The 25,786-nt window shown below is 35.8% G+C and overlaps 5 protein-coding genes across 6 annotated transcripts; 4 read left to right on the forward strand and 1 right to left on the reverse strand.

The window, feature by feature from the left end:
• Positions 1–1,314: 1,314 nt before the first annotated feature.
• Positions 1,315–3,588, forward strand: LOC107493163 (V-type proton ATPase subunit F). The gene is made up of 5 exons (XM_016114251.3): positions 1,315–1,467; positions 2,105–2,172; positions 2,726–2,807; positions 2,967–3,049; positions 3,268–3,588. The coding sequence occupies exons 2-5, from the start codon at positions 2,110–2,112 to the stop codon at positions 3,430–3,432; spliced, it is 393 nt and encodes a 130-aa protein (XP_015969737.1). The 5' UTR covers positions 1,315–1,467; positions 2,105–2,109; the 3' UTR covers positions 3,433–3,588.
• A 222-nt stretch (positions 3,589–3,810) lies between these two features.
• On the reverse strand, positions 3,811–7,468 carry LOC107493160 (tryptophan synthase alpha chain). Of its 2 annotated transcripts, none has more exons than XM_016114249.3 (10): positions 7,307–7,468; positions 6,620–6,824; positions 5,973–6,119; positions 5,834–5,899; positions 5,362–5,470; positions 4,989–5,065; positions 4,715–4,792; positions 4,426–4,503; positions 4,266–4,325; positions 3,811–4,172 (listed from the first exon to the last, which is right to left on the reverse strand). In XM_016114249.3, the coding sequence occupies exons 2-10, from the start codon at positions 6,803–6,805 to the stop codon at positions 4,038–4,040; spliced, it is 936 nt and encodes a 311-aa protein (XP_015969735.1). In that variant the 5' UTR covers positions 6,806–6,824; positions 7,307–7,468; the 3' UTR covers positions 3,811–4,037. The 2 variants fall into 2 exon arrangements, with proteins under 2 accessions (XP_015969735.1, XP_052119276.1); XM_052263316.1 differs by lacking the exon at positions 7,307–7,468 and adding an exon at positions 7,061–7,279.
• A 3,782-nt stretch (positions 7,469–11,250) lies between these two features.
• On the forward strand, positions 11,251–15,033 carry LOC107493161 (transcription factor UNE12). The gene is made up of 6 exons (XM_016114250.3): positions 11,251–11,820; positions 12,568–12,687; positions 12,802–12,867; positions 13,964–14,029; positions 14,514–14,591; positions 14,673–15,033. Exons 1-6 carry the CDS (start codon positions 11,467–11,469, stop codon positions 14,901–14,903), a joined length of 915 nt encoding a protein of 304 aa, XP_015969736.1. The 5' UTR covers positions 11,251–11,466; the 3' UTR covers positions 14,904–15,033.
• A 3,216-nt stretch (positions 15,034–18,249) lies between these two features.
• LOC107493067 (uncharacterized) lies at positions 18,250–18,975 on the forward strand. Its single transcript, XM_016114143.1, has one exon. It carries the CDS (start codon positions 18,250–18,252, stop codon positions 18,973–18,975), a length of 726 nt encoding a protein of 241 aa, XP_015969629.1.
• Positions 18,976–22,492: 3,517 nt separating this feature from the next.
• LOC107493066 (uncharacterized) lies at positions 22,493–23,299 on the forward strand. Its single transcript, XM_016114142.1, has 3 exons — positions 22,493–22,612; positions 22,811–22,943; positions 23,043–23,299. Exons 1-3 carry the CDS (start codon positions 22,493–22,495, stop codon positions 23,297–23,299), a joined length of 510 nt encoding a protein of 169 aa, XP_015969628.1.
• Positions 23,300–25,786: the final 2,487 nt, after the last annotated feature.

A 25,786-nucleotide genomic window follows, 5' to 3' on the forward strand; every position in this document is an offset into this window, starting at 1 on the left:
CTTATAAAATTAATGGTGAGAGATCACACTTTACTTTCTAAAGTGAAATTCAAACTTTAGAGGATTCAAATCCATAAAAAAAATGAAGAAAAAGGAGAAAGAGAAGAAGAAGAAGCAGTACGAAGAAGGTGAAGAGAAAGAGAAAGAAGAAGAAGACAAAATCTTGCAATGTAAATTAAATAAATTGGATGAACTTAAATGTAAAATTACTTAGATGTGTAGAGAAACTCTTTTCATAATTAATTATCCATGTGAATAGTAGTTGTAAGTTGTGACTTTTAACCTCTTTGCACTAGGAAGATCCATATAATCGATCTTATCTAGCAGATTAAACATTGGTGGTGGTGGTTGTTTAATTATTAGTTCCGATAAATAATCGATATCATTTCTTTGTAATAAATAACTTTTTCCAATAAAAAGTTATTGATATTTCTAATTGTTACTCTCTAACTTATTGCCATTAAGGTCTACTTATCTATCTATATAAAGTTCAAAACTCCAAATTATCGAATTTACTATTAGTTTAGAAGCATGCCCTATTATTTTTTTAAATTATTAGTCTAAAATATTATCTTATATTGATAAAATATATTATTTTTTTAAAGTTTTTGTTTTTGTTTTTGGGTGCTTGGAACCTCTATAGTCCATTCTATTATATCAAATTATGGATGGATATCAGTTATTCTTGATAAATTCTGTCTAAAGAGCATAGTTTCTCTTTTTTTTAAAAAAAAAAAGAAAATTGAAGTGTAAAGTATAATTTTTAATTTTTTTATTTTTTTATGGTTTTTTCTGTTCTACTTATAAAATGTATAATAAGAGATCATATTTTATATTTTAAATAAAATAAAATGGAGAAGATTTAATTAAATGTGTTCAGATAGAATAAACTAGTATGTAAAAAATTATTTTTAAAGAGAGAAATTAGTTAATTACAAAAGACAAACTGTAATCACACTTGAATTTACTTGTATAATGGTTTGAACTTCACTAACTGATAAAGTTAAAAATTTAGGCAAATATATTAATTCCTATATATTAGGTCTTGGTGATAAAATTAGGGCTTAAAATCAAATATATTCTTAATTATTACAAATATTCTGATTTTAGTAGCAGTTTAAAAAGTCCAAATATATTCAATTTTATTTTTATATGTTTTTCTTAAATCAAATATTTTTTTTTGATGTTTTGACTTTTGAAGCTTTTTTTTTGTGTGCTTACATATATGTTTTCAAATTTTTATTGAATTAAAAATTAAAATTATATATAACGAGAGAACATATTTAGATAAAAAAATTTACATTGATATATAATTATGTATTATCAGTTTCTCATGTTAACTAAGATAACTCTGTATTTATTACCATGTACGGATTGAATCAAAATGAAGAAGCAAGAACAGAGTTGAGAGCAGTAGATGCGTGGATACTGACTGACAAGCCTTACTCTCATCGATCCATTCATTCGGTAAGCTTCAATCTCCATTCCCAGTTCTCACCCATTTATTTTCATCCATTGAGCTTTCGAAGTTTTGATGATTGATGAATGCAATAAGCTGCGATCTCCTTCGATTTTCCTTCGGATTTATTCAGTATACCTACTCTAAATAAACCTAGATTTCAAAATTCTTTTTTTTTTTCCCGGACCTTCAAGTTCTCCATTTCGCCGTTTTAAATTGTGTTCAAGATATCTTGTTATGATTTTGGTTCTTCCTTTTACTATCATTTTAGAGTATGATTTTCTGCTTCTCTATTGATGTTTGATTTCATGCATCTTGCTTACAAATCTCATGTTCTTTAGTTTGCTGATGCTAGTTTATCGAATATAATTTAGCAATTTGTTTCAATCAATTGACTCCGGGTCTGGTTGATTGATAAACGTTTTGATGTAAAAGAATTTGAAGTCAGCCCTTTCTTTTGTGGCATATGGTGCTAAAACCGATCAATATAAATTTGAAAGATTGGACCTGATGTCATGTTTTTACCCTTGTTGTATGTGGCTGAATCTTTCAAATTACAAGCTGACAAGTTGTATATCTTTGTCTGTATGTCATCTTTCGTTTACTTTTTCTTCCCCCTTAATCTTGTTCATTGCAATTGTTCAGGTTAAATGGCAAATAGAGCTCAAATTCCCACAAAAAATTCAGCACTCATTGCTATGATCGCAGATGAGGTAAGCGTGGCATTTCTGTGACTGACTAGGGTTTTAAGTGGTTTGTGCGGTAATTTATTTTGATTCTTTCTCAATTTTTTAATGTGCAATTCAACCTTCTGGTTTAGCTTAGGACAGGTGGTGGTTGGGTGGGAGTTTGGATGACAATTCAGGTTCAATATTTTCTGTTGGTACAAAGTTGTAGCATTTTATCTTTAATTTTTATGATTGTTCTTGTTAAGATGACCCTATTTCATCCACCAATATATATTTGAAAGTTTAGAGGTTGATGTCTTGATGAGTGCCAGGTGCTGATGTGCAAAACCTATTTCTATCTTGACCTGTACATTAGAGCTCTATTAGCCTGTTGAAGCATTTGTATTTACCATAATCCATATATAATACTAGCCTATGTAATTTGCCTAGATCTCTTCTGGTGCATACATGCAATATTTGATATCGGAAATCTAGCATCATGACGCATTCTAGTTTCTATGATGTTTGTTCTGAATTTTGATATTTTAGATGCACTCTACCATAAAAAGTAATAACTACTTAATGGAATATAATGCAGGATACTGTTGTTGGATTTCTGCTGGCTGGAGTGGGTAATGTTGACTTGCGAAGGAAGACAAATTATCTTATTGTAGATTCAAGTATGCCACTGTTCTTCAGTTCATTTTATGCACTTTCTTCTATTCTTAACTGATTTCAATTTGTAATGATATGGCAATTTTGTAGACAATTTAGTAATTTGCTGCCTTCTTAAGGGTTAATAATAGACTTCTAATCCTCTCTTGGGATGTTGATTTCAGAAACAACTGTGAAACAAATTGAAGATGCATTCAAAGAGTTCACAACTAGGGAAGATATTGCAATTGTGTTAATAAGCCAATATGTAAGTTGCTTTTCTATCCTCATACAGATTCATAGTAAAGAAAAGTCCTTAGAGTAGTTTATAGCTGCATATTGATTCTACTTCTTTGAAGACCTTCTGCCTAGAACCCTTCTCATTGAACTACAATATGGGTTATTGCCATAGGACAATAAATATTTTCCCCTTGAAAACTTGACATTTTGAATTCGAGATGTAATGCCTTTTGTTTCGTTGTTCAGGTTGCAAACATGATAAGATTTTTAGTTGATAGCTACAACAAGCCTGTTCCCGCAATATTGGAGATTCCTTCTAAGGATCATCCTTATGATCCTGCCCATGATTCAGTTCTTTCACGAGTGAAGTACCTCTTCTCTGCGGAATCTGTGGCTTCCGGGAGACGCTAAGCTCCTAGTTTAAAGTTTTTTTTAAGATATGTGCTTTGTTATTGGTTATTGTAGATTGAGACTATCTTCTGTCACCTTGTGAGTTAAATTGTAAGCCAAATATTCGTGATTATTATTCGAATAAATTATATGATACTGCTGTGGCAATTATGAATTTGCATCATGTGCTTCTGCTTTACCTTTGTATTAAAATTTTCAACGTCTATAAGATCATGAAATATTGATCAAATTTGTGTTAAAAGATCTGGCAATTTGATGGAATAGCTTTTGTGCAAAGTTAGATGAGCCTGAACATATGCTTGTGAAAACAGGCTACCAAGTACTAACTATCAAACGTTGGGATCATCACAAATTTTAACTTATTCTAGCACCGGAACAACAACGAAATTTGAATCTGTATATATAGTTTTATGTTAAGTTGTAGCTACTTGTCCATGCTGATACTATGGCTTTACTATGGAGACGGATAAATTTCACATCTATAAGAAAAATAAATCCTTATTCAATCCATTATTATTATTATTATCATTACCAATTACTCAAACCATTATTATCTATGCAGACACAACTAGTTTGAAGTTTCTGGGCTTAAAAGCTAATTAATTTCAAGGAAGTGCTGATTTTAAGGAGTTGGTTAAGTTTTCGAGTTCTTTCAATCCCTCTTGAGGCGAATTAGCCTCACCAAGCAGCTTCACCATAGCACTTCCAACAATCACACCATCTGCCCCCCATCCTGCTACCTGTATCATAAGTCAAAAATTGTTGATTTGAGTATGAAAAGTAACCACTGTGATAGAACAAGAAGAATAAAAAAATCTGCAGAGACAACTAACCTGTTTCACATGCTCAGGTTTTGATATCCCGAAACCAACTGCCACTGGCTTAGTTGTTGCCTGAATTTTAAAATAAAATAAAATAAAGATCAAGGCGTTCTGCGTAAATCTTAAGGTTCATCAGAATATTATGACATAAACAGGAGTTAAACAGACAAACCTCTTTGATTTCCTGCAAAAGAGTTTGAACCTTATCACTAACCGATGCTCGGGCTCCGGTGACACCCACTGAGCTCACCTATAATTTAAAACAACAACTGATTAATGACTTTATGCTGGCAGGGTTTGGACAGAGAGTGTTCTGCAAGATGTTTTCTGTTTTTACCATCATATTCTAATCCAGAAACCTAGAAGATAATTTGTTAACACTGTTACCTTTCAAACCCAATTTGACGCGGACTAAATTATTTTTGTGAAAAATAAAGCATAATGGAAGACAGAGATCTTACAAGATACACAAATCCTTCGGACGCATCCACAATGGCTTTCATTCTGTTTGTTGGTGTGGTAGGTGTGGTCAAGAGTACCTTAATGATATCAAAGAAGCAGATATCCCAAATACGTTAAAGAAGTAAAAGAATATTTATCACCAATAACTGTATGTAATATCATAAAAAGCATAATGTAATAGAACACACATTGCTCCTCAATCATTACCATGCCTTCTCCATCATGCTCAACTTGAAAGGTTTTGTAATTATAAGTTCGGGTGAAAAAGTTTACCAGTTCAATTCCATTGTTCTTTGCTTCCATCCTTAAAGTTTTTGTCTCTTCCAGAGGAACATCGGGAACTACAAGTCCTGCACGTATACACGGGAAAGAAACGAATGTTATCCTGATTGCCAAACAGGAGAAAAAGGAGAATTCCACGACAATGTGGCAATTGACATGACTTGGCAGAAAAGTACAGAGGAGCATTCTTTTATAATAATAAATTTAAATTAGCAAATATGAAATGTCTTTAACTACAGCTTCCCTTTGTCTTGTCTATGCATTTTATGACATTGTTTATCATAGAATCCTTTCAGAAGAACAAACCTGACATTACAATGTAACAAACTCTATGCTATTTGGTAAGCGATTACTCATGTCTCACCGTGAACACCACAGTCTCTAATGGTAGACATAAATCTCTCAGTACCACGCTTCAGTATCGGATTGTAATAAGTAAAAAGTGCAATTGGACAAGACAATTGTGGAACAACCTGGCAAATAAATCAGGTGGTTAAACATTAATACATGAATATAAGGGAAGGGACACTTGGAAAAGGAATAACGCAAGGTATTCTGAGCAAGTTATTTCTTTTTCAAAACAAATCGAGTAACATGATATTATGATACTAAGGGTTGAGAACCTAAAAGACATCTGTCTAACAGCATCTCCTTACCTTTAAGAACAAGTGTAGAGGAAAAGACAGGACTAATTTAATTAACATCTTTTGGAGTATTTTCACAGCTAAATTGTCAATTAAAGAAGACAAAGAGTGGAAAGAGACAGTATTAAATCGTTGATAGAGGACACAGCAATTAGAATAATCAATAACTGGAAAAGGGTTGCATAAACAAACCTCTTTCAACATAGAGATAATAGCATCAAAATTGGTACCCTTTGCTAGAGAACGAGTAGCAGCAGCCTGAAAGGAAAGACTGATAAGTTTGAGAATTAGGCAGCATGAAATAGCACTAAAGGAGAAGAAAGCATCAAACCTGGATAACAGGACCATCTGCCAAAGGATCTGAGTATGGAACACCTAGCTCAATTATGTCGGAGCCACATGAATCAAGAACTTTCAGTGCTTCTGCTGTGGTTGAAAGATCAGGATCACCAGCTGTGATGTATGGAATGAATGCCACCTTGACACAAAATATTCATTAGAATCTAATCATTCAATCAGCAATCACAAGCCAAAAAAAGGTACTCTGACTCACATCTCCTTGCAATAAAGTTGATACCTTACAATTTACAAAATATAACCAAGTCCCACATAAAAGATGATTCTAAACCCAGTATAAATAAACAAATAAGAGTCCAAGATTTAAAAATTCATAGAATATGAAACCAGAAAATCATCTTATTATGATTTTATATATTTTTTTTAAATAAATAAGCAATACATAACAATTCAAATTGCATCATACAAAATGAAAAGCATGTCATACATGCAACTTTGCATACAACCACCAAGGCTTGTTCCACTAGGTCGACTTGGCTACATGAATTAAACAATACCATATTTTTCTGCCGTTAAACATTCCTACTAGACCACCTTTGGTCCACATCATAAACATCCAACGAAGTTCAGTGTTGACTGTTGATTGCTTAGCACAAATCAGCAAGAAAAATTAACACTTACTTTTCCTTGTTTCTTCAGCCTAGTGAAGGTTTCAGAGAGCCCAACTGTTTCCATCGTCTTGATAGCGGCCACTGGAGTATACCTCTTTACTGAAACAATAGCTCTCTTGGAGGGAAGAAAGCCCTGGAAATTGACCTCTGGTTTCTTCAATTGCAAGAAGCAAGCTGATTTCAGGGCAATAGCCATAAAAAATATTTGTCTTCGACTGATGCAATTTCACATGGGAGTAAAAATAAGGGTGGTTAAATGAAAAAACAGCTCAATAGCATAGTATTACATAGAATAAGAAAATCAATCTTTATGGAAAACAAATACATATATAATCTATAATCATGATGAAATCCATAACATGCATCAATTGAACATAGCAACAAAATTCAAAACGAGGCCAAAAACACAACAAAGAAAAAAAGGAAGAAAGAAAAACACAATGTGCTCAACCTATTGGCTTTCCTTGAAAAAATTAGAACAGATTTCAGAAACCCATTATAAAGCAGAAAGCTTTATACCAGAATCATAAACCCAACAAGCCAAATAATATATCCCAAATCCGCAATCTTCACAGTTTCATATCATTCATGAAACTAGCTACTACAGCTGGTTCATCAAATGCAGAATTTCTTAGCATACCAATATTCAGTAAATGTGAATAACATGGGTATACCAATAGGGTCAGAAACCTCGTACCTGGAAGTGAATCAAAAACGGAGTCGTCAGAGAAATTCAAGAGAGAGAAATGGGTTTGGTCTTGTGTGTCTCCAATCCCTGCTTTGAAGCTCTTACGTGTGTCTGCGCGCTTTTTATTTTGGATAAATTACAGATACCTCCCTGAGATTCCACACAACACAGTTAAAAACTTAAAATCTCCATTTAATTTTAAGCTTCAATAGGGTTTAGGTGTTTGAGTTTAAGGGTAATTTTGGTATCTAAGAAAAATGAGTGTAAAATGAAAAATTATAACTAATAATTTGCGTTTTATTCTGTGATAGTTATATTTTATTACTTCTTGCAAGTAGGTAATAACTAATAATAAAAAAACAAATCAAGTTTTATATAGATTCTTTGTGCCAGTTGTCAAAAAATCTGGTAAGAAATTTAAGTTATACACAATGTATGAAAAGAAATTAAGTGCATGCCGATTTTGGTCATGAAAAATCAAAAATATTNAAATAGTAAAATAAGAATTTAATTATAATTAGATTAAAATAATGAAATTTAATAGGAAATAATCTTTTATTTATTATTTTATTAATTTTTTATTTTAAAATATCTTTTTTTTAGAAATAAAAACTTCATGATTTTGGTTACCAGGTTTAGGATTTGAGATGCTTTTATTTGTAAACAACTGGTAATTTTTCTTTATCTAAAAAGACCTAGGTTTGTAGAATAATCACCATAATTCAAGTGTCAATCATGTTGGCTTCTTTATTTTTAACTTTTGAATTTTGGTGAAAGGTTTGTGATTTGAAACTTTGTGTGGTTAGTACGGAAAAAGAAATAATCGAGTTGAGTCGAATTTTAATTTTGACAAACTTAATTTTTGTTATAAATAAATAATTTAAGTTTTTTATTTATTATATTTTATAGATTTTTTTAGGCTCAAATCTGGTTTGTTTAAAATTGGATAAATCAACGACTCAACAAGTCTATTTAAAAAGTTTATTTTATAAGGTAGAGTTTAAAATAATATACGTAAAAAAATATAAATTGACATTAAATACGTTCTAAAATTTATAATTCATAATTTGTAAAGCATAATTCATTTATATATTAATCTTTAGTCACATATCATAATTATATTTACAATTTATAAACTCTTTTTATTTAACAAAAAAAAAACTACAATCTTAACTAATATTGACTATTAATTTTTTTTATTTAATATAAGTGAATAATTAAAAGTCTAAATTCTAAACTAAAAATAATTTATTCTTACAAAATAAATATTTTGACGAGCCAGTCCAATAAATTTTGTAAACTTTTTGTAAAGACTGTGATTTGACATTTTTAATTAATAGGCTTTTTAAAAAGTCTAAATTTAACTTATTTAATAAAATGAGTTGAATCGAATCGAGCTATAAATTTTGTTAGATAACTCGGTCTACTTTCACCTTAGTAGTTAAGTAATTTATGTTATTGAAAAAAACTTTTAAGTATATTGACATATTCATATTTCAATAAATTTTAATTATTAATCTTAATTATATATATTATATATATTTTATATAATTAACATCAATGATTAAAAATTACTAAAATATTAATATACCGATGCATTTAAAAGTTTCCCGTATTATTATGTTGCTTATAGTTTGTTTTAAAAGTTATACTACCTCTGTTTTTCAGTTTTTCGCCGTTCGGCCTAAGTGTAAACGAAATAAGGGTCTATTTTGTTTACAGTGTGAACGAGATAGCCACGTTGTAGCTGACGTATCATATCTCGTTTACATTGTAAACGACATACATAAAATATCATTTCATTTACAGTGTAAATGAGATATGATTAGAAAACACAAATTAATAAATATTTTTAAAATTATTTATTTCGGTAATTATTACTTTTATTTTATTTATTTAAATAAAAAATTGCTAAGTAAACCCATGTAGCGAGATTACGAACTTGTCTGTATAATGAATCTTGGAATATCTTGAGATAATAAATCCACCAGTCGTTACTACGCAAAATACAAAACACCTACCATTCACAAAAAAAACCTTAAGGAATCATTAAAACCAATAAAGACATAAAATGGTTAGCTCGAATATCAACTTTATAAAACATCAAAATTATACAAACGGATACACAATTTTCGAGTTAAACCCCAAAATAATTTTTGAGATTGGCGTCGTGCACTAAAATCATCCCTGAGATTTCAATTGCACTAATTACGTTCTTGAGATTGAGAAAAGTGCACCATATTAGTCCCTAACCCATTTTTCATTAATGACGTGATGACATGGCTTGATGACGTGGATGGTAAGTGACACATGTCACTCCATGATTTGGCCACGTGTAATGATATGATGATATGGTGACCAATAACACATGACATGCTGATGTGGATAGTTGTGCCATGTGTCACAATGTTATTTGGCCATGTGTCCGTTTGTGTTACATGTCGCAACAGTATTCGTCTACGTGTCATCCATTATATCATCGTTATAGATGAACCAAATTAGCCCCTCACTTTGTATTAAGTGACTCATTTTAATCGATTTACACATAACGAAAACGTGTATTTCATAAGAATAAAAAAAATTATATTTTAATTATTGATTTCTTATTAAAAGCACATGTTTTTTTATGAAAAATAAATGTGTCCAATCAATCATATAAATTTTTTTATAATAACATACTTATATATTACAAAATTTACCAATGTTAAATTATTAAAAAAAATTATATAATTAAAACTAAAATCTTAAAAATTTTTATGAAAGCACTTGTATTTAAACGATATATGAAAAAATAGAATTGAAATTAGTGCATCTAAGATATTGAAAATTTTAAATTTAAAAAAATGAGAAAAAATTGGTGAAGGGACTAGTTTGGTGCACGACATTCAATTTCAGGAACTAAAATGAGTCACTTAATGCAAAGTGAGGGACTAATTTGGTGCATCTACAATGATGACATAAGGGGTAACATGTGGACGAATACTGTTGCGACATGTGGCACAAACAGAAACGTGGCCAAATAACATTGTGACACGTGACACAACTATCCACATCAGCATGACACGTGTCATTGGTCGCCACATCATCATATACATGGCCAAATCATGGAGTGACACGTGTCACTTACCGTCCATGTCATCACATCGTTAAGGAAAAATAAGTCAAGAACTAATATGATATACTTTTCTCAATTTCAGGAACGTAATTAATGCCATTAGAATTTCAGAGACAATTTTAGTGCACGATGTTAATCTCAAGAACCATTTTGGATTTAACTCATCCATTAATTACATGGCAGGGTAAACCTAACCTAGCCAGTCTATTTCTACATCAAGAATTGAAGATTATGCATGCAAGAAAGATCATTTTCCTAAAAAGAAATAAACACAAAATGCCTACTTTCCATTTCTTCATTGAAGCAATTAGAAAATTTATCACGACATTATAGAACTTGCGTTTCTTAGCGGAAATCAAAGTAGGAAACAATTATATAATAGTTTACAACTTCATATACCCTTTTTTCTTGACTCTATCATCCCTATCCTCACATTTTTTTCTCATTTTAGTTTCCTTTTTTCAAATCTAATAATCTCTTAATTATCAAATAATTACACACACAAAGACAAAGTTTTTTATATATGAAAATGATCGAATACTTTGATATATTCAATTTAATTGTTTAATAGAAAATTTAATGTAAGTAATCACTTATCTTAATAGAAATGTCAAAAAACGGGTCGACTCACTAAATATTTGGGCCTAAACATAAAAAAAGCAGACCAAACAAAGATTTTGAGCCCAGCAACTAATACATGGCAACTCAGCAATTGCAATTTTTTGTTTTCTAAAATTGATCCGTGTGTTTTTGTTATTTATATTTTATTACATTGTATCGTGAATGATGTTAAATTATAATTTGATGCATGATTGGAATAGAAAGAAAGTGATTTTGTTTTAATAAAAGAAAAGGAGGGTGGAGATGCAAATGGCGAAAAATGAAGTTCCTTTGAGAAAAAAGTGGTGATAAAAGGCAGAGAGAGCATTCCCAAGTGAATTGAAACAAAAAAAGATTCGGCTTTAGCTTCAATGCTTCAAGTAGTAACTAAGTAGTAAGTAAATAGTAATAGATTCTTCTTTCTTCTGCCTCCCATTCACTTAACTCGACTCTCATGGCCAACAACCCTTCCGACCCTCCCGCCGACGACTTCCTCGAACAAATACTCGGCCTTCCAACCTTCGCTTCCGCCGACCACTCCCTCGCCGGACCCGATGTTTCCGCCCTCGCGCCGGGTGCCGCCGCTCCCATGATGCTTCAGCTCAACTCCGGCGATGCTGGCCCTCATCCCCTCGCCGGCGGAGGGGGCTTCCACGCTCCCATGTACCAGCTAGGTCTCAGCTTGGACCAAGGGAAAGGAGCCGATGGAGCAGCAGCAGCAGGAGTAGGCTTCTTGAAGCCACCGGAAGAGGCCTCCGGTAGCGGCAAGCGCTTTCGCGACGACGTCCTTGATGCCAGAGCTAAGAATGTAAACACCCTGTCCCTCTCTCTCTCTCTCGCTTTGCGTAACAGAAAATTAGCTCAAATGCATTCACAATTTGTTTTTTTTTTCTCAAGGCAGGGTTTTGAGTTCCGAACTGGAACTAAAATACAATTGCATGTGGCAGTTTTTTAACTAATTAGAATCACTTTCGAAATTCCTTGAAAATGAAGTTGGGAAAGAAAGCATGTTGTAGTTTTGAAAAAATAAAGAGCAAGGCAGGGTTATTCCATGCTGTTATGGAAACCAAATTAGAATCACTTTCTTTTCCCCTTTATTCGAGGTCAGACAGCAGGGGGAAAAAAACTTGTTGCAGTGTGTGCTTCAGTGCTTCTTGATTTGAGCAACTAGCTACCGATAAACTCTGCACTTGTGCTGACTATTATTATTGAATCATTGTTGTAGGTGTTGACTTATAGGTGTAAATTGGTGTTACAAATTTTGATGGAATGGTTTGAACATTTCAGGATTACGATTTAGTGCAAGTTTATTTACACCTTCTCCATACTGCTGTGATCACTTTTCTGGGATATCTGAGACTCTTAACTCTTATAGGATGTGAATACTTACTTTTAATACATGGTTTCTTGTTGTAAGGGTCTTTCCCCCTGACCTACTCAAAGTACTGAGGCAGGACTGTTTGTCTTGCCACTGAGAGGCAGAGGAGGAGTTGCTGTTTTAGTTTCCCCACCCCCCTTATTTTGGCCCCCCTGATCATCTGTAATCTTTTAACAGGTTTTTCATGGCCAACCAATGCCTACTACTATTCCGGCAGCTCCACATCCTCCAACAATGCGTCCTAGGGTGCGGGCTAGAAGAGGACAGGCTACAGACCCGCACAGCATAGCTGAACGGGTGAGCTTTGGGATATTTGCACAAATACATGCTGTCTGCTGGTTATGGTGTTAAAATTTAAAGATGGGGTGTTTATTTTGTAGCTCACTTCTTCATGTTACCTTATGGTTACAGTTGCGCAGAGAAAGAATAGCAGAAAGAATCAGGGCTCTGCAAGAACTGGTTCCAAGTGTCAACAAGGTATGTAACTGCTCTAATGCGGTTTGTGATCCTCTTTAACATTAGCAATAGTGAAATAGTACAAAAGGAAAGGAATATTGTCTTGTTTAGCCAAAAAAGTGAGAAAAGATGGTGTATTATGTTGACATTTATAGAGATATATCTATTATCAGTCCCCACTGTCCTTTCTGGCTTGAATTTGTAAATGATAATGCCACACTTTAGTTTATTATCAACTTGTGAATAAGTCTATTCATGTCTTTCTCCTAAAAAAAAAATGAGTCTTTTCATGGTGTGCATTTGGCCATTCTGTCCGCATTGTAGATATCGTTCATTCACTACTTCTTTAGCTCATCAGATCTCCACTAACACTATTGCCTATCATGGGTCTTATCTTTCTTTTTACAATATAAATACTAAAATAGATGTTATTACTTATATCAAGGGGTTGGTTTGCTTTTCTAAATATGGCCTAAGAAACAATATCTTTTACTTTTCCTCCAATTTTGTCTTTCAATAGGAAGATTTGATAGAAAATACAATAGAAGGAAGTAGCCATTTTCATAGAAATATGGAGGATCTGTATTCGTTTTAGTCTTCTGGTCTTTTCCCTGTCAATATATTGTTCCAGTAGATATGATATTTGCAGATATATATAATGTAATTTATGTAGCGAATTGGCACCTTGAAAATTATTTTCATATAAATGACTAAATGTGTTCTTTGGATTTAGAATATGGCATCTGCCTCTGGACCTATTGAGTTGTCAAATCAGTTTAAGATTGTGCTTGTCCGCAACTCCACATATAGATTAAATCTCCTGATCCACTTTTCATGCAATTGTTTCTTTGAGCATAAATAACAAAAACATGCTTGAAAAGGATAAAAAGAGGGATACCATACCCACATATTTTTACTTGATGTGTATTAAATTTTTTATTTTTATACTTCTTGAAGCTTGAAATTAATCTACTGGTTTCAGGGGATATTTCTTTTAATAATTTCTTTGAAGGCAGTTTTGCTCTGTTTGCATGACTGCTCTCTGTTTCATTAAAAAGACAATAACACTGAATTGTTCCAACATTTTTAATATTATTGTGCTTTTTCTCTTGATCAGACGGATAGAGCTGCAATGTTAGATGAAATTGTGGATTATGTCAAGTTCTTAAGGCTTCAAGTAAAGGTAATTATTTTTGTAAAAGTTATTGTGCCTGTCACTAGCATTTATTTTTTAATTTACTTTCATAATTAGGTCTTAAATTATTGTTAATGACTGCTTTTAGCCAATCAATCAAACCTGTTGACCTATGCCTTCTTATCACTGTCCGTAGTCCCAACAATGGTCAATTAGTTGAGATTAAACTCACGACCATAAACTCCACAAAGTGGTTATCACTTTAGATGAGAACCCATTGGCCAATGTTATTATATTCCTGTAGACTAGGAAATATCTGCAATGGATACAGTCAAATGAATATGATAGCATTTTTAGAATGCTTAATGCCCTGTAGTTACTTTTTCATTATCCAATCACTTTGAAGGGTCTTTGTTGGAGTACATCGCAATTAAATCCATGATGTAACATGTCCAAAAAAAGAGAGGCTATTTTGAATTTGTAGCAATGTGAAATGAAGATGCAAATGACTGTTAATTAATCTGCCTTTCAGGTTTTGAGCATGAGTAGATTGGGTGGAGCTGGTGCAGTGGCACCACTGGTAACTGACATCCCATTATCATCAGTTGAGGTAATTAATTATTGAGTTGGAAAATTTTGGTTTTTGGTTGTCTTTCAATCGCTTCAGCCATTTTAACTAAGTGACTATCAGGAGGAAGGCGGTGATGGTGGAAGAAACCGGCCGGCTTGGGACAAGTGGTCAAATGATGGCACAGAAAGACAGGTGGCTAAGCTTATGGAAGAAAACGTTGGAGCAGCCATGCAGTTTCTTCAATCCAAGGCACTCTGCATCATGCCAATCTCACTTGCATCCGCGATATACCAATCACAACCCCCGGACACCTCTAGTATAGTGAAGCCTGAAGCTAACCCTCCTCCATAGACCTTAGGTATATGGTGCATGACTTCTTGGTCCCATCTACCACTCACCTAATACTGTGTGGCCCATGAGTTATTTGTCTGTTCCAAGGCTCCATAATTAAGTAATTGGAAAGCATCAAGTTGCAATCAAAGTCAGATCCCATAATATCTCTTTATTTGTGGCTTGTCAATGCAGGGTTTGATGGCAAATTGTCAGAAGAAAAGATCACTTGATAGGTCTTGTTCTCTTTGTTTTTCTGTCAATTGGTGGGGGGTTGTAGTGGAACATGATGAAAGCGCTTTAATAGTGGGACTTAGATTTTTGTAGTGGATTGTGGGACCTTGTAAAAGGTTAGACCGGTGTGCATATTATTTTTAATTAGTGATGTAACCCTAGAGGATTTGAAAAATGGGAGAGGTGAAATGGATAATAGTTGCTTTAAGAATGCAACTGGTGTTGCCAAGTCTAGCAGGAAATTATGCCGCTTTTTGTTTGTGTTGTGCGAGTTGCCTGCTTTTTCCTCCGTTCTGCTCAATCATGATTCGATTTTGATCCATTTGAGAACATGGAAGGGCAAGTATGCTTGGCTCTTGACACGTGTCATATAAATTATTAACCTACTGTTAACTTATTCAACTCAAATGCCATTAGCAACAGCTCAAGAGGCTCTTGTGTTAAGCACTTCCTAGGGTCATGGTCAGTGAGGTATATTAATTCCTCTCTTCATGTCGAAAATGAAGAAGAATTAATGTGTCTTATGACATAATGGTTTTTTTTTTATTTCAGAGAAAACTGAAATGCTTTCATATTTTGTTAATTGAATGACTAAGTAGTAGTAAAGTGTAGAAGAAAGTTACAGAATTAGTGCGAAATTAAAGTGGTTTACTATATAAGAGTGAGGAAGCATTGAGGGAAATTAGAGGATAATGGAAACATCACGGGTTGAAAGAGATGGTACAGTGTCAACCCAAATGGGTAAACCAGTGGAATTGGTTGGATATTCTTGTCTCCTAAAGTTGGGAACTCCTAACTTAGTATCCATCATTTGGATTAAAATGGGGATCTTCTTAGCTCATAAAAGGATAAGGATTCACACAGTGGGAAGGAATACCCACCCCACACGAATTTGCCAAATGTTTTCTTAATGAATGTCCTTAATCTTTATAGATTAATTTTATTTATAAGTTGGAATATGCCGTATGAAAATTTTAAGTTGAATTGTATTCTGATCGGATTATTTAAATTATTCCGTGTTGCATTTAAATGCAATTAAAACTTTTTTTTTTAAATTCATTCCCAGAGATATCCAAAAAAATCCACCTTCTTAATGCGAATTCTAAAATGAGAATCAATCATGATACGAAACAGGGACAGGGACAGGGAGAGCGCGGAGCTTGCACGTTTTCTTTCTCTCTCTCTCTCTCTCTCTCACTCAAATAACATCAATGCATTAATTTACTGTACATTGTAGAATGTATGTTTATTCATTCATAATACTTTGCGGCCTATATGTAAACTTGCCCAAACGATTCACTTTCGTATGTGTATCAAATTATCAATCATAAGTTGCACTTTTTTATTTCTCATATAGATTGAAACCGTCCTCAACTCTAAGTATTATATCACAAATTCACCCGCATTATATACTCACCCACATAATATTTAAAGATTCCTATTCACTAATTGGTCTTGCCAAAAGTTGAACCTGAATACAGCCTATTAAAAAGCACTATAATTTGCCACTTGAACTAAACCTTAGCTGCATAAGGTGCTTTTTTTTCTTTTTGGACAGGACATAAATTGTAATTCTTTTTTTTTTTGTACAGTATTTTTCAACCTGAGAGGACATAAATTGCAATTTTATTTAAGAGTTTGTCGCTGGCCAATTGGTTGCTGCATACACAAGATGAGATTCGAAACTCCGACACTTGTTTAAGCGGACGAGTGAGCTGACCACCCGACATGCAAGTTGGTTAACAAATTGCACTTTATTTTCTACAAATTTCACATATTAGATATAATTTTTTTTTGCCATTTTTTTTTATTTGGACTTGACATACCATATCTTAAATATCTAGAAACCGGGCGCTACTGTGGACATTGGAAAGGCCGAAAGGCAACAGACGAAAGTCAGTTGTTTTTTGTTACATAGGGGCCTACTAAGGCCCAGTCCAATATATTCTTTAACCCCATACTACAGAAAAATAGTAATTAGAACAGTCCCAATGAATACATATGAGCCTGAGCCTATTTATACAACATGCTTGGCTATAGCACGGACAACGATATAGCCATATAGGGGAAGCTCTTTGGGTTTATAGCACGTTCAATCCAGATGGGTCAGGTCCTAATTACTCACACTTAATATCAGCTAATGCCATGTTAGCTATATTATATACTTATATTTCAATAGGAAAATTGGTCTCAAGGGGGAAATCTAATTTCATTTTACAGTTTCTAATGTGCCTGTGGATTTATTTTCTAAACAGCCACAGGACTCTTCATACATTATGCAGTTCTACTTGGTTATCCATTAATTATTATTGTCTACTCTCTTTTATCAGCTTCATCAGCATCAATGTTGCTACTGGAAGTTGTTTTTTGATTGGCTTTGAATTAGATAAAAAATGTATGTAGTTTTCGGAAATTCAAAATGATGGTGATTTATTAAAATCCTTTTTGACAATAAATAAGTTTTTATAGGAAATTAAATGTGACATCAAATCAATTTTTAAATAATTTTAATTATAATTTCAATGTCATATGTATTCTAACTATTTTTGTGTTGATTGTGAAAAATAGTTATTTTTGTTGTTGTGGTGATATGTATTTGGTATTCTCGTATAAAAATTAAATTATGTACTACACCCTACAAAATCGGAGTCGACGACCCATATCTCGGCCACATCTGCAACGTTCACAAAGAGATAAACACCGAAGCTGCACGATGACCATAACCACCCAGTAATCTCAGCTAAACCCGAGATTCACTCCACCAAACCTATAAGCAAACTCAATAAGTAAAATCTATAAGAAGGGCAGCCACGAGGCAGCGAGGGGGATATCAAATACACACATACTCATAAGCAGTTTTCGTTCTCATCCTTAAAAAATATCTCTCACTAACTTGAGTGTCGGAGTCTTTTTGCAGGTACCCCGCTCGGGTCGCGTTCAAGCAAGGCGTCTCTCATTTCAAACGTAAAAGTCATCATAGCAGTCTCTCCCTAGAGTTTGGTGTATAGCTCGGAGAAGAGTAACCTTGCACGAACATTGGCGCCCACTATGGGGCCATCGCCTCGCATACTAATTCTTTCAAGTTAAACGTTACGTCTTGTGCATTTCTACCATCTTTTGCAGGAACCAAGTCATGACGAACCACTCGACAACCCCTTCGAATAACCCAACCAACGCTGATTTATTAGCCGCAAATGCCGCCTTGCAGGCCGAGAACCAGCGGATGGCCGAATCATTAGCAGCGATGCAAAACAATGACGAACAGAAAAATAAGAAAGAAAACACTGTGCAACACGAAGAGCATCAATCAGAGTCGAACGTTAAGACAGGAGAAACTCACGCTAAGATGACAAGGCGGCGAAACAACCCTTTTTCAGAAGAAATAATGAGCTTTAAAATGCCTATGAATTTCACACTCCCGATGACACTATCGCCGTACAAGGGGATCAGAGATCCTAAAATCCATGTTACAAAATTTGAATCAATGATGTTTCTTAACAGTGACTCCGATCCCATCTTGTGCCGATCTTTTCCAGCCTTCCTAGATGGAGCTGCTTTATTATGGTTTTCTAACTTACCTGCAGGATCAATATCTAGTTTTGACGAGTTTACTAAACTGTTTATAAACCATTTTGCAGCGTCAAAAATTTATGTGCGAGATTCAGACTATCTTAGCATAATCAAGCAGGGTCAACATGAGAGCTTAAAAAAATACATGACGCGATTTACAGAGGCAAACATGCAAATTTCCGATCTTAATCCTGAAGTACAGTTACATGCCATTAAAAGCGGACTTCGTCCTAGAAAATTCCAAGAAGCGATAGCGGTAACAAAGCCAAAAACGCTGGAAGAGTTTTGAGAAAAAGCCCAGGGCCAAATAGAGGTGGAAGAGCTAAGAGAAGCTTAAAGGACCGAAAGACCGGCCAAAAAGGATAACGAAAGATCTCACCGACCTACAAGCAGAGATTCGAGAAGACCATTCAAGCTAGCGCCAAAGTTTGACACGTCTACAAAATTCAACACGAAGAGAGAAGACATAATCAAAGAAATTCTACACAATAAATTGATTAAGCCACCGAGCCGAGCAGGTTTATACCAAGATCAGAAATACGTAGACAGGAGCAAGCATTGTGCTTACCACCAGAAGTTCGGCCATACAACAGACGAGTGCGTAGTGGCAAAAGACCTATTAGAAAGATTGGCAAGACAAGGACTTCTGGACAGATATATCTCAGTCAAAAAGCAATAAGACGCGGCGAGAGAATCAGAAAAAGAAAGCAGACAAAAACAGGTTGAGATACCCCATCAAAAGGAGTTATCAACTACATCTCAGGGGGCTTTGCAGGAGGCGGGACCACTAACTCGGCAAGAAAAAGGAGTTACAGAGCCATGATGACAATGGAGGGAGCCCACCCAGAGCAATACTCCTCGGTTCCGACCTCTCGTATCGATTTCAGTACAGCCGATTTCAAAACATCCTACCCAAATTTAGATGATCCAGTTGTCATCTCGATTCACATGGGAGAATTAACTGTAAAAAAGGTCCTACTTGATCCGGGAAGCAGCGCCGACATTTTTGTTCTATTCAACCTTCAAAAAAATGCATTTAAGCGACAACGCGCTTCAACCGTCACTTGGGGAATTTGTAGGGTTCTCTGGGGAGAAAGTGTCGGTCTTAGGATATATATGGATAAGAACAACAATTGGAGAACTCCCAAACACCAAAACACTAGATATCCAATTTCTAGTGGTCGATTGCCCCAGCCCTTATAATATTATCCTAGGGCGACCATCATTAAATGCTTTTGGAGCAATCGTTTCAACAGTACACCTTTGTGTAAAATTTCCTTTGCAGGACAACAGAGTGGGGACGGTGTAGGCTGATCATAAAGAAGCAAGGCAATGCTACAACGCGAGCCTCAAAACAGCAAAGAAGGAAGATACACCTCGGATTCACGCGGTGTATAACTCGACAAATGTGCCGAGCTTAGCCGAGTTGGATCCCTGAGCTGACAATAGTCGTTCCACACCAACGGATGACCTAGAAAAGGTACAATTAAATGCCGAAGATCAATTTACTAACATAGGTTCCGCTTTCATTTCAGGTGCCAAGGACGACCTTGTCAAACTTTTACGAGCAAATGCTGACATCTTCGCATGGACGCCAGCAGACATGCCAGGGATCGACCCCAACTTCATCTGTCATAAATTAGCAGTCAATCCTCACGCCTGACCTATACGGCAAAAGAAAAGAAACCTAGGAGAAGAAAGGAGGAAAGCGGCCGAGACAGAAACAAAAAAGCTTCTAGAAGATGGTTTCATTAGAGAACTACGATTCTCAACATGGCTGGCAAACGTCGTCATGGTACGCAAAAGCTCGGGCAGGTGGCGCATGTGCGTGGATTTTACAGATTTAAACAAGGCCTGCCCTAAGGATAGCTACCCACTCCCCAACATAGACAGATTGGTGGACAACACATCGGGATTCCCGGTACTCAGCTTCATGGACACTTATTCAAGTTATAATCAAATCCTCATACACCCCGGAGACAAGGAGAAAACAGCATTTGTCACCGATCAAGGGAATTTTTGTTACAAAGTCATGCCCTTTGGGATAAAAATACAGGGGCAACGTATCAGAGGCTAATAGACAAAGTATTCCAAGAACAGATTGGAAGGAACATCGAAATCTACGTGGACGACATGGTGGTCAAATCAACCTCGGTGGAACAACATAAACACGATTTAAGAGAGGTGTTCGGATAACTCAGAAAACACAATATGAGACTAAATCCTGAAAAATGCGCATTCGGAGTAAAAGGAGGGAAATTCATCGGATTCCTACTAACAAACATAGGAATAGAAGCAAACCCTAACAAGTGTCTTGCAGTGATCAACATGCAACCTCCTCGAAACAAAAAAGAGGTCCAGCAGCTAACAGGTCGCCTAGCAGCCCTTGCTCGTTTCTTGCCAGTAGCAACAGAAAAATCATATCACTTCTTCAATACCCTGAAAAAATGATATCAGTTCACCTGGACAAAGGAATGCGACGAGGCCTTCAAAAAATTAAAAAATACTTTGGGCTCACCACCCATACTAAAGAAGCCCGGACAAGGTAAGCCTTTACAACTATTTCTTTCAATTTCAACTAACACAGTTAGCTCAGTACTTGTAACAGACAACGACAAGGAACAACACCCAGTATACTTCATAAGTAAAGTATTACATTGCGCCGAAAAAAGGTACCCGACAATAGAAAAATTAGCATTTGGGCTAATCATCAATACTCGCCGATTATGCCACTATTTTCAAGGACACCAAATTATAGTTCGGACCAACCAACCATTCAAACAAATCTTGGCGAAGCCCGACCTCGCAGGGAGACTCACAAAATGGTCCATCGAACTCTCAGAATTCGACATTGTTTATCAATCAAGGGGGTCCCCCAAGGCACAAGCCCTGGCAGACTTTGTTTTCGAATTCACAGGTGAAATAGACGAAACGGAGTCATGGGAGTTATATGTGGATGGAGCATCGAACGACAGCGGATGCAGAGCATGAATACTATTAAAGGACGAAATAGGTGTGCATGCCGAGCAATCAATCAAGTTCCTTTTCTAAGCAACAAACAATCAAGCTGAATATGAAGCGTTGCTAGCTGGACTCAGACTTGCAAACGAAATAAAGGTACCAAAATTAAAGGTATATTGTGATTCTCTACTCGTCGTACAACATGTATCTGGCAATTTCCAAACTAAAAGATCCCCTTTTAGAAAAATATCTACATATTGTTAAAAACATGATAACAAGCTTTCAGGCATTTGAGATAACACATATACCTCGGGAAGAAAATTGTAGAGCAGATATACTGTTAAAAATTAGCAACATACAGAGACGACCAAAATTCAAAAAATTTGACACATCTCACACTAATGACATCTAGTCTAGACATGTACTAGGTTCTAAATGTAACACAGGTAGAAGATTGGCAAACCCCAATAATACATTACCTGAAGACAGGGATAACACCAGAAGGGGATTTGAGATCTTTCAGAAGAAAGGCAACCAATTATACACTGATAGGAGATGACCTATATAGACGTGGTTTCTCCCGACCACTACTTAAATCCCTCGCACTGAACGACGCCCGATCAGCACTGGACGAAGCCCATGAAAGAATTTGTGGACATCATATAGGAAGCAGAAGTCTGACAACAAAAATCCTGTGCACAGGCTATTATTGGCCGACCTTAAGATCGGACTGCAAGAACAAAGTTCAGAAGTGCGAATCATGTCAAAAATGCTCGCCATTAATACACACACTAGCCGAGACGTTGCACACGTCGGATGCAAGTTGGCCATTTCACAGATAGGGCATGGATATCCTCGGACCATTCCCAATATCTCCAGGTCAGGTAAAGTTCCTCCTCGTAGCCATTGACTACTTCACAAAGTGGATAGAAGCTCAACCACTTGCGAAAATCACTTCAGATAAGGTACAAAAGTTTATTTGTAAGCATATTATTTGTAGATATGGCTTGCCAAGATAAGTTGTTTCTGAAAATGGTAGGCAATTTAATGACAAAAGAATCACCACATTTTTAACTAACATGAACATTAAACATTATTTCTCCTCTGTCGAGCACCCACAAACAAATGGGCTCGCAGAAGTTGATAACAAAGTAATTTTACAGGCTCTTAAGAAGAAGTTGACCGAGGCTAAAGGCCGTTGGGCCAAACTCATACCAAAAATATTATGGAGCTATAACACGACTCCTCAGTCTACGACGAAAGAGAGCCCTTTCCATTTAGTATACGGAGCGAAGTGTATGATCCCCTTAGAACTCGGCCAGGGCTCAACCAGGACCGAGCATTTTAACGAAGATACAAATGAACAAGTTTGACGGGCTGAACTTGATCTCATAGACGAAGAACATATGCTTACGAAGCTCAGACAAAAATCAATGCAACAAGCCATGAAACGTCAGTACGACAAGAAAGTCAAGCGAAGAACATTTGAAGAAGGAGACTTAGTGCTCAGGCAACTTGAAGATATTCGGAAACCACCCGGCCATGGAAAATTGCCCGCAACATGGGAAGGACCTCTTCGGATAGCTAAGGTGGTCGGCAAGGGAGCCTATTGCTTGGAAACTCTGAACGAAACGGCCTTGCCAAATACATAGAATATCTCATCACTTAAATACTATTATAGTTAATACTATTATTGTAACAAGCAGGATGGCAGTGTACTCTTTTTCCTAGCCACAAGATTTTTTCCTAAGGAGGGTTTTGCTCGGGTGGGTTTTAACGAGGCCTACCATCCTACAAACCTTAATATGAGGAACAATTTCATATGAACAAAAGAAATCATGCATTCACTATGCAATCATGTTCTATGCATACTACAAAACACTAACAAATATCAAAGTCATAGCACATAACAGCAAAACAATCCCGAGACTATAGCTCGGAAAACAAGTTAGTCAAGTCGGAACCAAGCCGACATAAGTATCTCAAACAAATAAAAACAAAATACAAAGTTCAAACTACTTCCCAACAATACATCAACATCTACACTGGCAGTGGAACATTTTCATCATGATCCTCGCCAGCCTCATCTTGAACTAACTTGCCATTGACAACAATTTTCGTCACATCAAGCTGACGAATGTCAAAATCAGGAGCAAACAATGACACTTGAGAAACATCTCGGTCAAATCCCGAGGTGAACATTTCTATTCCCTGATCCTCCAACTCGTGAATCCAGGCAGTCATCTCACCTTTTGTTTTATCATTTTGCCTAATCTCAGCCTGAAAGGACCAGATCCGATCTTGCAGACGAACAATTTCCTGCTCCTTTTCCTTCAACTTAGTAGCAATCCCAGCAAAAGTCTCTTCATGTTCTTTCATCTTAGCCGTAACATCCACAATAATTCCCTCTTTTTCCTTCACTAAGCGTTCCAAGGCAGCAAATTTACCAACATCAACCTGCTCAGCCCCGAGCAGCTCAGCTGTCCGACCTACACAAAGCAAGTGAGCGGCAACAGCCTGACAAGAACAAACATTGCCATTAAGCTTTATCCTACCACCAACAGCAACACCATACTTCAATTCTGAACAAAGAAATCTATTGAGTAAGAAAAAGACAGATGCACACTACCTGAACATACTTGCCCAATGCCTCCAATCCAGCACGACGTGTGAGAATTGTATCCCCGGAAAACTGTGAAGCCCTATCAGACAGCTTGGCCAGGGAAAATTGATCGCTCCACAAAGAATGCGCAAGTGTTCGAATCTATTATGACATAAGATATAGGCGCTCAACGGACCTTTTTGAATCCTCTAAAACTCCTTCTGGACTTTGAATTTCAATTCAATAATTTTTTTGTGCAACCTAGGCTAGGGGATTCAGATTTGAATTTGAAATTCAAAGATGGAATTTATTTTATGTCTGTCTTATTAAATAATTAATAAAGCCATGAAGCTTTCGTTGGCGATCAAAGGCTGAAGTTGAAGCCCCGGCAGCGGCTTTATCTCCGTCAGACAGCACTTCTAAGGAGTCGTCGGAAGTACCCCTCTTCCTCTTTGAAGACACTCTGTGCAGCCGAGAAAGCAACTCCCTCCTCACCAATCTTGGGAAAAGCAGAGGAACTCACACCCTTCTCCTTTTTCTTGTCCAGAAAAGACCGAAGCCTAGACGAACTTAAATGTGGGGAAAAACACCCCACTCACAAATCAACAATTAACCAAACCAGTTTTTCTTTCAATACAACAATTTACAATTGACAAGAACGACAAAATGCAGCATTGAGCTTGGGGGCTATCTAAGTCAAAGGCCGAGCTATAGGTCGACTTAAGCTCAACTTGCTAAAAACACCCAAGCAAGTCAAGCTTGGGGGCTATGTACTACACCCTACAAAATCGGGGCCGACGACCCATATCTTGGCCACATCTGCAACGTTCACAAAGAGATAAACACCGAAGCTGCACGATGACCATAACCACCCAGTAATCTCGGCTAAACCCGAGATTCACTCCACCAAACCTATAAGCAAACTCAATAAGTAAAATCTATAAGAAGGGCAGCCACGAGACAACGAGGTGGATATCAAATACACACATACTCATAAGCAGTTTTCGTTCTCATCCTTAAAAAATATCTCTCACTAATTTGAGCGTCGGAGTCCTTTTTACAAGTATCCCGCTCGGATTGCGTTCAAGCAATGTATCTCTCATTTCAAACGTAAAAGTCATCATAGCAGTCTCTTCCCAGAATTTGGTATATAGTTCGGAGGAGAGTAACCTTGCATGAACAAATTCTAATTGTGGTTTTAAATATTTTGGAAACTTAATTGACTGACAATTTATGCACAACTATTTGATCCTCAATTAATTTTCTTAATTAATCACAACTCCTAAACCAATATTCAGAAGCTTAGTCCTTCCCTAACTGATTGTTAACAGCACTAGTGCTAGAAGTAGTTGAATAATGGCGTTGCCTCTTTAATTTTACTTAAGTAGTGCTATATAAACATACATTAAGAGATAAAGTAAGAGACATTTATGAAAAAAGTAACAGTGATTGAATGGTCATTTTCTTCAAACACGTTATTCCTCTTGTTTCTTATGAAGCCCGAAAAGTATAAAAATGATCCTATAATGTAGACAAG

This window comes from Arachis duranensis, chromosome 6, assembly GCF_000817695.3.
Source record: "Arachis duranensis cultivar V14167 chromosome 6, aradu.V14167.gnm2.J7QH, whole genome shotgun sequence".
In the NCBI taxonomy this organism is placed as follows: Eukaryota; Viridiplantae; Streptophyta; class Magnoliopsida; order Fabales; family Fabaceae; genus Arachis; species Arachis duranensis.